This window comes from Danio aesculapii, chromosome 4, assembly GCF_903798145.1.
Source record: "Danio aesculapii chromosome 4, fDanAes4.1, whole genome shotgun sequence".
Lineage (NCBI taxonomy): Eukaryota > Metazoa > Chordata > Actinopteri > Cypriniformes > Danionidae > Danio > Danio aesculapii.
The window spans coordinates 49863770-49879782 of NC_079438.1; the positions used below are offsets into that span (position 1 = coordinate 49863770).

Genomic DNA, 16013 nt, shown 5'->3' on the forward strand with positions numbered 1-16013 from the left:
GAAACGCCAACTGACCCAGCTGAGGCTCGAACCAGCGACCTTCTTGCTGTGAGGCGACAGCACTACCTACTGCGCCACCACGTTGCCTGAATTCTTCATAAAGCCCCTTTAATTTCTTCTAATATATTCCAAGCCTAGCTTTCTAAATTATCAAATCAAGAGAGAAGAAAATGGCTATTTTTGTAACAATGCTCATTTGCTGCAAATAAAATCCTCATGCTGAGGGAACATTAATTCCTGTGCACCTGACAAACCACACTGATTGAATGCATATTTCAGAGTGAATATATAAAATTATTATACAACTACAAGGAAAAGTGTCACGTAATCATTAATAGTCAGTAATCGTTCACCAAATAAATTTTCAGTGATGCATGTTGTCACTATGGCAAACTGCTGATACTAATTTGTGATAAGAAACGCTAAGTACATCCACGTTCATATATCCATGTTCAATTACATATCTGTTTTCATAAACTATTATGAACTGAAACTGCAGCAATAACTTAAACAAATACTAAAAATAACAATTCATAAAACAGCAAAAATAAAAGTGTCACAAAATGTTTTTGCTCAAGCGAAACTGTTAATAATAAATGACATTTAGTATGAAAAGCATATGAAGAGTTCAGATGCAAAAACCTCAAAGTGCCGTCTGAAATTGTCTTCTAAAATGACCATTTTTATGGCTCCTGTGTGTAAGTTCAGTGATTTCAGGTTATTTTAATTGCATTTAAAGTGACATAACTAAACATAACATTATCATTTTAAAAGAAGGTTTCAGATGGCACTTAGAGGTTTTAGCATCTGAACTCTTCATATTTAAGTTTTACAAATATTAAATATGGTTGATGATGTAGTAGTTTACTATTTATGTATAAACCATTTGAGGCCACCATTGTTAGCATATGATTGAAAACAAGATTTATGCAACTGGACTTTTGACTCAAAACCTTGGGTTACTGACAGCTCTTCTAAGAGTTTCATCATGTGACAACTTTCCCAGGTCTCACAAAATGCTTAACCGATGAATTATATTAAATAAAAGAATGTCAAACATACTATATACTGACAATAAATAAATAAAAAGAAATATCAAGCTGTTTAAATGTATATAATACTCGTTTTTGATTTTGTTTTTAAAATGAGCAGAATATTTATTGCATAAGACATTATATAATTGTTATTCAAAAGAACTACTCGAATTTATTGGCACTCAATGCTGTAATTAATGCTGTTGCCTGAGGTATCCACAGATGTCATCCAATGGAGGTCTATTGACAGTACATGCACGTTCATGACACATTAACCAGCCTCTTTTGAATGTACGTCTGGGTCACTGGCACATGTTCTGACAGCGTGCAGTGATTCAGGTGGTTTTACTCTGCGGCTGAGAAAAGTAAGTACTTTTTTTGGTTTGTTTATTTATCAGAGCAACCATATGTTGGAATTGAATATTAAATAGTCCTCTGCAATCGTAGACACAGAAAACAACATGTGTTGTTTTTCTACAATTTCCGAGTAAACAAAATCGCTTAAAATCCTGAAAGGTTAGAGGGAAAAAAATTAAGTAAAAAATAATTTGCATATGGTGTTGTCTAATTAGAGGTCTAGTCGTGTTTTTTTTCATTATCACTTTTAGTCTTGAATTTAGAAAATGTTTTTTAGCTATTCAAGGCATTCTGATTGCAAATGTTTGCAGTGTTTTGGAGATCATTTATATCTTACAGCTGTAGTGAACGATTGGCTGAGGTCCCAACTCCTCCAATCTCACATGCATTCATTTCTAGAAACACAGAATTTGATTGATTCATGATGATATTAGATTTAAATGCATAAAATACAGTGAAATGATTCAATTGCTATCAAAAACTGTATTTACTTATCTAAATTATTCAACTTTCCAGTTTTTGTTACAATATTAAAAGTGAATTCTTTAAATATTTATCTTACATAACCTTAAGGTGAATGGATGACAATTTTTATCAACAGTTGTACAGCCAGTGTCAAATCTATCATGCAATATTTAGAAATTCCTGTTCTATGCCTCACACATGCAGCTGTTGACTGAATAAAACCCACAATTCAGTGTAAAGATGTCCTCTGAAGATGGCACAATTAGTTTCCCTGAGCTTATAAAGCTGAAAAGAAATGGTGGACAATTCAGTCCGGCAGAAATACACACTTTTGTGCAAGGAATCACAACCGGAGCCATCCAGAAAAGTCAAATCGGTAAGAATTTGATTAGAAACCCAGCGCATATTAAAGACATAATATGAAAACAATTTTGTTGGATTTTTACAAATACAACTATGTTGCACCTGCATAGGCGCAATGCTAATGGCAATATGGCAGAAGGGCATGACTGATAAAGAGACCCTGGCATTGACACGAGAGATGATGAACTCTGGAGACACATTTAAATGGCCGAATGAATGGCTTGTTTTGGACAAACACTCAACCGGAGGGGTTGGAGACAAAGTCAGCCTTCCTCTCGCTCCAGCTCTGGCTGCATGTGGCTGTAAGGTATGGGACATGCTGAAGAATAATCCATGATGTGCATTATGCAATTTTAACACACAAGTGGAGCCAAAGTCCTGTTCACTCTCATCTATATGAGCAATTCCAGTGGTATGGATGTGACATTTGTAGTAAAAATTCATAACGTAAATTTACAGAGAAAGTATATCTTTACATTATATTGAAACATCTGTTTATATTAGGGCTGCACAATATATCGTTTCAGCATCGATATATGCACATCTGCAATAGTCACATCGCAGGATCTGCAATGTTGAGTTGGGATTATAAAGATTAGGATTATATATAGTATTATATTGTAATTATATAGCCACAGTTCACAATACACAACATTTGTGGAGTTATTGCAGAGTTTAACCCTAATGGAGTTAAAGTTTCATGTTTGCACGTGCTTTTAAGAGCATTCAGGCACAATATTTAATATAAAATATTATTTTAATATTATTTAATATAAAATTATTTTATTTTATAACTGTTCAAACAGTAAAGTCTTTGCAGTGTTATTTTAAGTTTGGCTTTTTTTTTTTTCGAATTCTGTACCTGAACACGATTTGACTATACCCTAAAAACCATAAAGCACTGTTTTTAATCTTATATTTGCATGTTACATTTCATGCATGATTTGTTCCCCTACAAAAATTAGGAAACATTGTTTCCAAAAAGGGCTTTTCAATTCATCTGGTGAAATTGTATTTATATCACAAAATATATTGCAGAAATACAAAATAACGCAACGTCCAATTTTTCTAATATTGTTCAGCAGTAGTTTATATTTTCCAAAAAAACTAACCAGAGTTGTGTGAGCAGAAAAATATCAATCTGTAAATACTTTTTAGATTTTAATTGAGGAAAATAAACATGCACTATGGATGTGACGAAAAAAGTATGCCAGTTAACACTATATAACATACTTTGTAGACAATCTGTGAATTAAACCCAAAAGAAATAATGCTAATCAAAAGGATAAGAGTTGTCTTACGATAGAATAAAAATGATTGATTTTATTTTATTCTACATTTTTGCATTTATTAGGGAAAATCTCTGTTATGGATGTGACAGATGTGAAATTGGCACTTGTATGGCTTAAATTTGGTAAATCAAATATAATAGTTTGAAAACATTGACGGAGACAATTTTGAGTAATTTTAAAGTAAAATATTTGCTTGAAAAAAAAATAGCGAAACCGTTTCTACATTTTTTGTGTATGGCAAGGTTGACATTTGCATAGAATTGCTCATATGTGAAACGAACAGCACCTGTGTGAAGCTTGTTTTAAAAAAGATGCTAAAATATTATGGGTTTTGGGTTATATGTGTTGTAATTTAAGAAGACAAACATTTAAATAATTTTAAATACATTCAATTTTGGGGTTTTTTTCCACCAAAACTCATTTCCCATGAGGAAGCCAGGGTATTTAGAGTTGTAGTATGGCACAATATAAGATAAACTATGACTTAAACGAAATATGTAGTAGAGAACATGAAACATTTAAAACATTTCTTTAAAAACACTATCGTTTTTGGACTCTGGAAGCCGCCATTATTTTAATTAACTTTAGGTGAAAAGTGAATTGAAAAGTGATGATTTTGCATATTTACAGGAAAACATAATCATGCTAATCACTATTAACCACCATTATAGACGAGCTATTATATCAATTACTTTTATATTAGTTCTTGTACTGGGGTAATGTAAAAAAGTAATTGTTTGTAATGATTTACCTGCAGCTGTGCGTCGTCTCTCTACCAATGGAAGTCGCGGTTTTGGTTAAAATTGTACAAAAACGTCGATGCTTCTTCCTCGTTGTTGAAATTCAGAAGTGTATTTACACATTAAGATGATTTGGATATGTTTTTGCGAGGTTATTTCAATAATACAATTGTATCGCGCTTTCTCATTTAACGTTGGTGATTTGGTGAACCACCTGTGTGTTCCACAACGTACGTCACCCAGCCAATCAGAATCGAGAATTCTGACAGGCATTATAAAGTAAACAAAACATTTACTTCTCATTGACTGTTCTCACCACCAACCACGATTAATTCCTTTTAAATTTACTGTACAACCTTAGCTGAGGCAGACTTACTTTAGACAGAATGCATAGTGTTTTATTGAATAATATTTTTAGGTGCCCATGATAAGCGGGAGAGGACTGGCACATACAGGTGGCACACTGGACAAACTGGAGTCTATCCCTGGGTTTAACGTCAACCAGTCGGTTCAACAGGTAATGAGGGGTAAAATACCCTATATATCAAGATGATTTCATGTATTCAAGGGCGTAGGTTTGCACTTGACAATGTTGGGGATGGGGGAATCAACCCTCCCCAATAATGAATTTCGTATACATATATATATATATATATATATATATATATATATATATATATATATATATATATATATATATATATATATATATATATATATATATATATATATATATATATAATTCAACTGCTATTAAAATATATTATCCATACAATTTATTAAGTTAAATTACATAGTCTGGCCTGTAGCCAATGGTGGTTTGGGTGGTTTAAAAGACCAAAAGTTGGATTATTATTATTTTCATTATGTTTGAATTCTGACTGAATATTTAAAAATAAGTATCTTTTCATATTTCTTAATTCTAAACTTCCATTATTTATGAAACTGTAATATAAAATGTACAGTTTAAATGCACATTTGGAAATAAACACTTAAAATAACATGGTAAGCAGTTTTGGTGCATTAAAAAGTGTGGTTATGATAACCATCTAACAAGCAAATCCAGCAGAAATAGTTCTTAAAATGTCACTAACATGCAATATTTATACCTCATAATTTAATAGAAAAATAATTAAACAGAAAAAAACAAAAACGGGTTTAGTTTTTCAGAAAAATAACCTCCCCTTTCAATAAGCTGGCTACTGGCCTGATAGTGTAATGTTAAAAGAATGTTTATTAACTGATAAAGAAAGAGTTTAATAAAGACTTTGTCATGTCTCAAATATCAGTATTGATAAAAGGTGGAGCGCAGACTGTGTTTTTTCTGACAAACTATTTCAACCGAAATTGCACATGCTACTCTGAGAGATTAGGAGAACTGGCAGAGATCATATACTTTTACATTTATCTGTTTATTCTGCAGTTAGTTTTCAGGACATAGACTATACCAATGAATTAAAGTGGGGTTAATGGACTCATTCAGTAGCGAACTTCAGTTTATGTGACTTACACTTTTCGTTGAATAAATGTTCCGCTTTTTTGCTGCCGCCATCCTCACTTGTGTGTGTCACACACCTCACACACCCTATTCTTGCACGGGAAATTCCCCTGCAGTTTTGGCGTTGCTGAAAACAATGTTCATATGTGTTTGGGGGGGGGGGGGGGGGGGGGGTACGACTCGAGGAGAGAACGTGATTTACTTTTGGTCTTTCATCTTTATTAAGTGGATAGGACAGTAATGAAACAGGAAGCGAAGTGGGAGAGAGAGAGAGGGGGTGGGGAGGGGAAATGTCCTCAAGCTGGGATTCAAACTCAGGACGCCCTGAAGTGCTACTGCACCATATGTCAGCACACTAGTCTATTGCACCGAGGAGAGTACGTGATTTAACCCTTTCTGCATGTCTAGGTTTTTTAAAGTGAATTAAATTTGCCCCTACGCCCCTGCATTCATTCGATTTACTTTGGCTTAGTTCCTTTATTCATCAGGGGTCGCCACGGTGGAATTAACCGCCAATTTGTGTACTGCAAACAGCATTTGTGTGAGACTTATTTCAGAAAGGTTTGAATAGGTGAACTCCACCACACATACATCAAATAAACTTACTTGGTATTTTTGACTAATGAGCTTATTTCTGCTTTGTCTGTCTCTATCACTGACTGCTGTTTATCTGACGTAAGGCAGGAAAAGCAAACACACAGTTGGGAACTGTGGGCGGGGATAAGCAGCTCATTTGCATTTAAAGCCACGGGCTAAAAAAACTTCTACAGACACCAAAATGGACATGTTCTGGAGGCTCTAATAAATTATCTGATGGGTATTTTGAGCTGAAACTTTACAGCAACATTCTGGAGACACAAACGACTTATCTTACATCTTGTAAAAGGGGTAAAATAGGTGCCCTTTAATTGAACTGCCATGACAAAACAATTCTGTAAAAACAAAAACGTCTATTATATGCAATATATCTGCATTCATAAAATAGTCCATTTTAAAATCACAAATAAACATAGCCAATATATTATATTTTATCATCATTCATTATTTGATTGAACTGCTTAAATGCATTATAGGTCAAGCAGATCCTAGAAGATGTAGGCTGTTGCATTGTGGGACAGACAGAGAGTCTTGTGCCAGCAGATCGTGTTCTCTACGCCATCAGAGACGCCACTTCCACTGTTGATAGCCTTCCTCTGATCACAAGTAAGATTATTCTGGACAGACTGTGATAGCCGTGTTATTTATGGTGATGATTTTTGTCCATGCTCTGCACACAGGCTCCATCATTTCCAAGAAAGGAGCTGAAGGTCTGAGTGCTCTTGTGTTAGATGTGAAGTTTGGCAGAGCTGCTCTGTATAAAGATCTGGACAGTGCTCGCAGTCTCGCTCAGTCATTGGTAAGAGGGCTTTTAGTTAACAGCAAAAAGAGAAATAGTAATACAAATAACATTGTGTTTTCCGTTTATTTACGATTGTGAATTGCATTATGGGAGCTTGATCTCTGCTCTGTCGACTTTTGATGTTGACAATTTAACTCTACAGTTTTACAAAGTAACTTTTATCGACATTTTAGTAATAAAGGTTTAAAATAATATAACGTATAAGAGATAATATATAGAGAAATAATTCAATAAAATAGAGAATGTACTGGCAATTTATTACAAGGTTTTTGTATCGTAATTTACAACACCAACCCACACAATATATAACTTTATACTATTAAAAATGTTAAGTAAAGTCACTTTTTCGAACTTTAAGGTTAAAAGTTGTTGCAAGAAATATCAAGGTCCCATAATGCACTTCAAAAGCATAAATACATGGGGGGGAATAAAAGCATGAATATCAAAACACTGAAAACTAATAATTTATATATATTTGTGCACTTTAAAAAACGCTGGGTTGTCGTAACTAAATGTCGATTCACATATTGAAAAACACAACCTTGGGTTCATTTTTTTTCAATCACATTTACATTGCAAGGTTAGATCGCTGGTGATCATGACAGATCTATTGTTTTAATTTGTTAAATATACGATCAGTTTATCTTAAGGTACTTTTTGTTTTAATTAATACTTTAAATTAATTTTGTTGGTTTTTTAAATTTTAGTTGTAGTATTTATTAATGTTTTGTAGTGGGTTTATTATATATGTATACATAGAGTTTATTAACATTCATTTGAAATGTTATGTCCCTTCCCCCATGTGAATTACACAAATATATTTTGTCCATACGTATGCCTGGCCACAAAATAAAATTGAAACTGTCCAGGTCAATAAATTCGGGTGTTTGAAAGTGGACCAATGAGATGGATTAAAACACCATCTGGTCACATAAATGGGATAGTGTCTGTTTTTCCTACTTGCAATCCAATCAACCAAAAACACAGCCCACGTGTCAACAGGTCACTGTTGGAAACAAGCTAGGTGTAAAAACAGGGGCCGTGCTGAGCCGAATGGACGCTCCCATTGGCCAGACTGTGGGAAATGCAGTTGAGGTGTGTGAAGCGCTTGAGTGCCTCAAAGGAAGAGGCCCAGACGATCTCAGGGAACTGGTCATCTATTTAGGTAAGGAGAAAAACCCATTTATACCTGTTTATAGCCCATTTATACCTGTTTAAACCCATTTATAGTCTGTTTCAGGTAGGGATGTCCAAACTCAGTCCTGGAAGGCCAGTGTCCTGCAAAGTTTAAGTTCCAACCCAATCAGACACACCTGGGCTAGCTAATCAAGCTCTTACTAGGCTTTCTAGAAACATCCTTGCAGATATGTTGAAGCAAGTTGGAGCTAAAATCTGCAGGACACCGGCCCTCCAGGACTGAGTTTGGACACCCCTGCTTTAAGGCAAGTCATTTCACTCAGCGGCCATCTTTGAAACGCCTCTCAGGCAGTATGCTCAGGCAATCTGTCTGAATGGGAAAACTTCAAATTCTCCAAGATTGCTTGCCAAGCGTACAATTACATTTCATAATCGGAATCACCAAAAAAATTAAACAACAACTGTCTCTTTAGTTTCATTTCTAAACATTCGAGATTCAAAATATGGAGAAACTTATAAAAACATATGTCTGGTCCGAGCCTCTCCCCCAAGAGAATCCTCATTCTATAGCAATCGATGATTGGCTCCTGTACTAAAAGGCGGGGCTTCAGGAAAAAATAAGTAAATCTGGTGTTCGTAAATTGTTCTGTAATTTTGATCTCCAGTTTACACTTTATCACAGGTACACTTTTACCTAACATGTCCACATTCGTACCATAAAGATTAATATATTAATACATAAAAAGTACAAAAGTGTACTTCAAGTTCTTTCAATGTATTAAAATGTACCAAAATGCACTTGTAAGGTACAAAGGTGTAGCTTCTGAAAAGGTTCCACTGCAGTGACTGGTTTTATACCTTTATTTCTGTGTGTGTATCTGCTCTCAAAAAAAAAAAAAGATTCATGCTGCTTGTTTAAACTACTTATTTAAAAAAGCTGCAACACAATTTTTAAAATTTGGGACAACTTAATTGTTTTAGGTTCAACCCACTTACATTTGTTGCATTAACTTAATTGAAAGCATGAATGAATTGTGTGGAATCCAGCATTTTGTTTTACAGTGTATAATAAGGAAGTGTATTGTATTTAGGTGGGCATCTATTGTGGATGTGTGGCCACTCCTCAACCCTGGAGAGTGGGAAACATGAAATCGCTGTAAAACTGAAGAACGGAGAAGCCCTGAAAAAGTTCCAGGGGATGCTGGAGGCTCAGGGAGTGAATGGAGATGTGGCCCATTCCCTGTGCTCAGATGAGAGCTGCTACTTTGAGTATATGAAGCGTGCAGCGAATCAGACAGAGCTTAAGGTGCCGAAGGATGGTAATTACGTTCCGTGTTCTCATTTGAAAATCAAATATGTTAATTTCTTTATGCAACTCCAACAGCACAGACAGGATTATGCACAGATCTCACCGAGCTCGCTATTAATATTCACTGTTATTCATCTATATGCAATCATCACATCCATTATCTCTGCAGCAGCCATTGTGTGTGTGTGTGTGTATGTGTGAACTATTTGATTGACAGGAGCTGTTTTGGACATTGACGGTCTGGCTCTGGCTGAAGTGCTGCATAAACTAGGAGCAGGACGCACTAAATCGGGAGAGAAAATCGATCATAGTGTTGGAGCAGAGATGCTGGTTGAGATGGGACAGCTGGTGCAGAAAGGTTAGTCTCAATGATAGCGATGCATGGCTGTGCTTGGAAGGAAAACTGAACATACTGGCTACTATTTTAAAAACAAACACTTTCTGGGCTACAGTAAAAGTCATGTGACCTTAACACATGGCTTGTTTACTTGATGAACTAATTGCCAGATATAATCTGAGAAATTAAATGCTGTTGTGTAATAAAAAAACAACCATCTTATTAACATTTCTGCTTTTGAGTTACTTAAAGTTTTACTTAAAACTTTTTTGACCAAAAATGTTCTGTCTGCAGTCCTACAAAATAATGTCCTGACTGATAACTATTTTGCTTTAGGCTCATAAATCGAAATATATATGCATATATTTTTTCCCACTCAATTTTAACCAGAATTAAATACATAAAGTCAGAATTGTAGACTTTTAAATTATATTACAAAGGTTATTATAGTGAGGTCATATATATAATGTTTTGGGGGGGATGCTGGTTTATATTTTGAAATTCTGATTTTATTTTATGGGGATTCTGGGTTTATAACTAGGAATTCAGATTTTTTTGCAGTATTAATATTTCTTGGCATTCTGAGTTTATTTCTAGTAATCCAGAAATTATATTTTTCAATTTTTTTTTTGCCATTTTAATGTTATAGCTCACAATTCTGAATCAGAATTGACAGAAATGATGGCTGGATTGTGAATTTTAAACTTGTAAATGGTATTTAAAATGGAAAAAAAGGTCATTCTGACTTTATTTATTTTTTTGGTGATACCGACTTTATATATTGAAACTATTATTTTTTGGTGATTCTAGGTTTATATCTTGCAATAGATTTTTTATTGCATCATAATTACTTCTTGCAATCACGTTTATATATTACAATTCCAAATTTATTTCTTGGCATCATGCAATTATATCTAGCAAATATAATTAATATTGTTCAATTTTAACTTTATTTTTTGGCATTTCAATTTTATAGCTCGCACTTCTGACCTTTCCATCTTTTTTGCCCATTAACATCATTCAATTCTGAATCATTGCTACCTTTCCCATAATGTACCATGATTCTACACAAAACATTGTTTCCAAAACTAATAGGTCATAAAAGGAATATATATATATACAGTTGAAGTCAGAATTATTAAACCCCCCCCCTTTATTTTTTTCCCCAATTTCAGTTTAACGGAGAGATTTTTACAACACATTTCTGAACATAATAGTTTATACTAATTTTTATCTTTATTTTATCTTTGTCATGATGACAGTGAATAATATTTGACTAGATATTTTTCAAGACACTTCTATACAGCTTAAAGTGACATTTAAAGGCTTAACTAGGTTAATCAGGTTAACTAGGCAGGTTAGGGTAATTAGGCAAGTTATTGTATTACGCTTGTTTGTTATAGGCTATCGAAAAAATATAGCTTAAAAGTGCTAATAATGACCTTAAAATGTTTTTTTTTTTTTTTATTTAAAACTGCTTTTAGCAGAAATAAAACAAATAAAGAGTTTTTTCTTCTCCAGAAGAAAAAATATGTTCAGACATACTGTGAAAATTTCCTGAATCTGTTAAACATCATTTGGGAAATATTTAAAAAGAAATATTGTACATATAAATACAATTGTAGAATAATTCGATGCATTGTGAGATACACCCCCCACTATTCTACTATAGTAATACAGCCTATATTTTTGTTTGTGTTTAAGCCAGATCTGTATATTGATACTCTATTGATCCAATTGGCAGGTCAATCGTGGATCAGGATTCATCACAACAGCCCAGATCTAAGCGCACAGCAGTGTTCTGACCTGCAGAAAGCTTTAGTCATTGGCAGCTGCATCCAATACCAAGCTGCATTTCGCATAGTGGAATTCATCCACCCAAATCACCACATGTCCTAACACAACCTCATTCAAGACTGTTGTTTGTGAAAAACATTTCAGTTCCAGTGTACTGTTACCAAGAAAATGCAGTGTTTACATGACTTTGATGAGTAACGATGACCTTTGAGCTCACATCTGGAAAATCGGTAAACATATTTGCTTACCAGTAGCTGCAATATTATTGTAGCCTAGCTCTGCTTAATCCTATCCTGGAGCTGTAAAGACGAACAGATCTAATCCAAATCACCCAAACTAGATGATCAAGGCCTTCAGGTTGAATGTGTAAATTGCATCCAGGTGTGTTTGTTTGGACAGGAGCAGGAAGGTGGATCTGCTAGTTTATGTTCACACAGATGTATAAAACACAAACCTTACAAGCAGCTTAATCCATTTGTCTGCTCTTGTTTAGTTTGTGTAGCGTCTATGATAATGACCTAGGATATTTATAAGCTTTCAAAGAAAATAGAAAAAGTTTAAATCATACTGTGTGATTTTTGTTTGGACTTTTTATCTTTATGGTGTATTATATAGGGGTTTCTTTTTTTATGGGTATATTAAAGTCTTTTTTTCAGGTTTTAATCAAATCTACTAATTAGAATGATGATTTTATTGCTGAAAACTGATTAATATTTAAATATTATCAAACGAGGTTGGAGGGTAGAGGGATCTTTGCTGCCCCATAGTGGCTTAAACAATCTTTAACATGGTAGTGTTAATTAAACTCTAATGTAATTCAAGTAGTCCAATTTTTGTCATAATTTACAAAATCTATATAATAATAACAGCAATAAGATTATTTTTTCATTGTGAAATTATTTTCATAATTAATTATTCATACTTCTGAAAGTGAACAGGTATTTATATAAGCATTTTATAATCATCTGTATAAAATATATTTTATATTTACACACATTATAATATTAGCAATATATAACTATACTATTTTATCCATATTAAAAAGATGTGTACTTGTAAAATAATAACACCATTGTAAAATCTTGGCATAATTAAATATTCATTCTTCTGAATGTGCAGACATTTATATAATCAATCGTATAAAATATAGTTCACAATTATACAAATACACATTACAATATAACATTAACAATATATAAATATACTGTTTCATTGATATTAAATAGATGTATACTTGTAAAATAATAATAACCCCATTGTGAATTAAATATTGATTTTTCTGAATGTGCACAGACATTTATAATCATTCTTATAAAATATACTTCTGAGTTATACAAATATACATTACAATATAATATTAGCAATACAAAAATATACGTTGATTATTAAATAGATGTTTACTTGTACAATATACATATATTTTTAAATACATGATTACATTATAATACAATAATTGCACATTATAATATACAATTAGTATATTTAAATAACTGATACAAATTATTTATAATAATAAACATTTATATTAATGTATGTTTTTGTAATTTTTGCATTACAGCAATGAGCTTTTTTGGGGGGGAAATAAGCTTAATTGTCATGAACGCACTAAAATAAAACAGGCTTCAAATGCTTTCGAATTTATTATGTAATACAGAAATTTATTTGGACTTTTGTGTGATAACCTGGGATAATTCTGAGCTGGACCTGATCTGAATTTCTGTTAATTTATTATGTTTTTGTTTTTGACTGAGAATTAACCAGAAATTGGATACATACCAATATTTTCTCCTTTATAAAATAATAAATAAACTTTAAAAAAATCTTGACTTATCACTTTTTCTTTTATTATTTCAACACCCGTAAAAAAAAACAAAAAAAAAAACATACGCATTCAGTCTTTTTTTCAAGATTTAAAAAAGCAATTAATATTGCTGCTTATAGATGCCTGCAGATTTCCCAGGGAACGTTTTCAACTGGATCTAAATGAAATTTTCTGTCCATCAATGCACCACAGAATTGAGCGGTTCTGCTCTTATATTTCCAAGATCCAGCGCAGAATCAGTTTCTTCATCAATCTCGCCGATTACAGCCCTTAAACACAAAATAATTTCCAATTTATGGTCACCAAAAAAATCATATAAACACTGCACAATGTAAATAAGCATAATTACAAGTAAGGAGTTTAACACTTACACATTATCTCCTCTGACAATATACAGTCCCAGAACCACCTGCTCGACTCCCTGTGAAGAGCTGAAGACCCGCTCGTGGCTTTCATCCAGGATGAGGTTGATTGCCTGATCGAAGCCTTTTAGAGTCCCCTAAAAACAATACAAGTCAATAAGCAATCCTATTCATTTCTGCACACAGACAATGTTTAAACATAGCACAGTTCACCAAAAATCACAAATTTTCTGTTAATTTATTATAACTCAGGCTGTTCACAATATGGAAAACTTTTCTCCTCAGTGGAACATAAAAGACATTTTTAACAAAACAAAGATACAAATGAAAAATATATGCCGGAGCTGTGAGTTACAAGTAATAATGTTTAGATTGTTCAAATACAGGCAAAAACTCTCAGTGTCATTGACTTGCACTTTATTAAACACAAAAGACGATAACTTCACATAAATATTTAATGTTGTAATGAAGACATATATATTTTTCCTTAAAGGACATGAGGAAGACTCACCACGATCATTCTGCCATCAGAAGTGACAATAGCAACAGTCCCTTGAAAAAAATAAGTCAAGGAAATTTCAAGCTCATAAAAACTCATACTATGCCTATTTGTGTATGTTCACTGTTTATATTTATTCTCTAGATTTGTGTTTTACTTTATAAAGTACAGGTAATGTGTGTTCAAAACGTATAATAAGTATTTTATTTATCGACTGACTCATATTTTTAATTGACAGACTATTCTTCTACATTTAATATCTATCTATCTATCTATCTATCTATCTATCTATCTATCTATCTATCTATCTATCTATCTATCTATCTATATTAGTATTAAAAACACAACATATGTAGTTTAACATAAATACAAACAGTCAAATGTACATATTTTTATGAAATATTTAAGAAATCAAAACTTTTCTAGATGGTTTTACATATATATAGATTATATCTATTTATAGATTAACATGAATACAAAGTCAAATATACTTATTTTTACTAAATATTTAAGAAATGAAAATCTTTCTAGATTGTTTTATGTAGATTATATCTAAGCATAGATTAACATGAATACAGTCAAATATACTTTACCCAAAACTAAAGAAATGAAAACTTGTCTAGATTGTTTTACATATATATATATATATATATATATATATATATATATATATATATATATATATATATATATATATAGATTATATCTATATGTAGATTAACATGAATACAAATGGTCAAATATACTTACTTTTACCCAAAATTTAAGAAATTTAACTTTTCTAGATTGTTTTACAGATGCAAAAACCTCTAAATGCCATTTTAAATGTTCTTCTAAAATGAGAATTTATATCAGGCTCCTAATGTGTCGCTTAAGTAATTTCACTTTTATGGCAAAAATAAGTTCTTTACGTGGTCTTTAAAGTAAAATAACTCAAAATAGACAAAGGAGGCTGAGAAAATGTTCATTTTTGACTGAAATTTCAGACAGTCCTTAGAGGTTTTTGCATCTGAACTCTTCATGCATATATTATATATAGATTAACATGAATATAAACGGTCAAATATACTTATTTCTACCCACTATGTAACATCTGAAAACATTAATATGTAATATTGACAATAAATAATAATAATCCTGTTATATATTATTCTTAATGAATCATTTTTTGAAGACTTGTTTTCATTAATTTAAAAAAAATAAAACAAACATTTTACTCAGAGCACGCATTTATTAAGTTAATACCACGTCCAGATAATCATTGTGAAGTGGTCTATTTTCTTCAAGAAATTATGTGTGCACATTAACAGGAACGCTATAACGTGCATAATAATGAAGTATAATGTAAAGCTAATTAGATATATACATCCATATATAGATATATACATCTCTCGCTCAAACACACACACAAACAACAACAACAATACACGGGGTATCGATCTTCAACATAATCGCCGTGCTGTTCATGAAGCATATTAAAGGATACGGTGAATGTAACTCTCTAGAGCGGTGGACATCTTTTCTGCTGGTGCGTGTTTTTAAATCCTCCGGTGCTCGTTCGCTACTACAACGAAAAGCATTCGTACCATTCGTACTTGAGCC

At 32.6% G+C, this 16013-nt stretch overlaps 2 protein-coding genes across 2 annotated transcripts; one reads left to right on the forward strand and one right to left on the reverse strand.

Moving 5' to 3' along the window:
• Window positions 1-1328: 1328 nt before the first annotated feature.
• tymp (thymidine phosphorylase) lies at window positions 1329-13533 on the forward strand. The gene is made up of 10 exons (XM_056455975.1): window positions 1329-1399; window positions 2061-2232; window positions 2330-2526; window positions 4670-4768; window positions 6823-6952; window positions 7027-7145; window positions 8151-8313; window positions 9377-9604; window positions 9812-9952; window positions 11676-13533. Exons 2-10 carry the CDS (start codon window positions 2097-2099, stop codon window positions 11828-11830), a joined length of 1368 nt encoding a protein of 455 aa, XP_056311950.1. The 5' UTR covers window positions 1329-1399; window positions 2061-2096; the 3' UTR covers window positions 11831-13533.
• Window positions 13534-13550: 17 nt separating this feature from the next.
• lsm8 (LSM8 homolog, U6 small nuclear RNA associated) lies at window positions 13551-16013 on the reverse strand. Its single transcript, XM_056455976.1, has 4 exons — window positions 15898-16013; window positions 14424-14464; window positions 13922-14049; window positions 13551-13819 (listed from the first exon to the last, which is right to left on the reverse strand). Exons 1-4 carry the CDS (start codon window positions 15926-15928, stop codon window positions 13729-13731), a joined length of 291 nt encoding a protein of 96 aa, XP_056311951.1. The 5' UTR covers window positions 15929-16013; the 3' UTR covers window positions 13551-13728.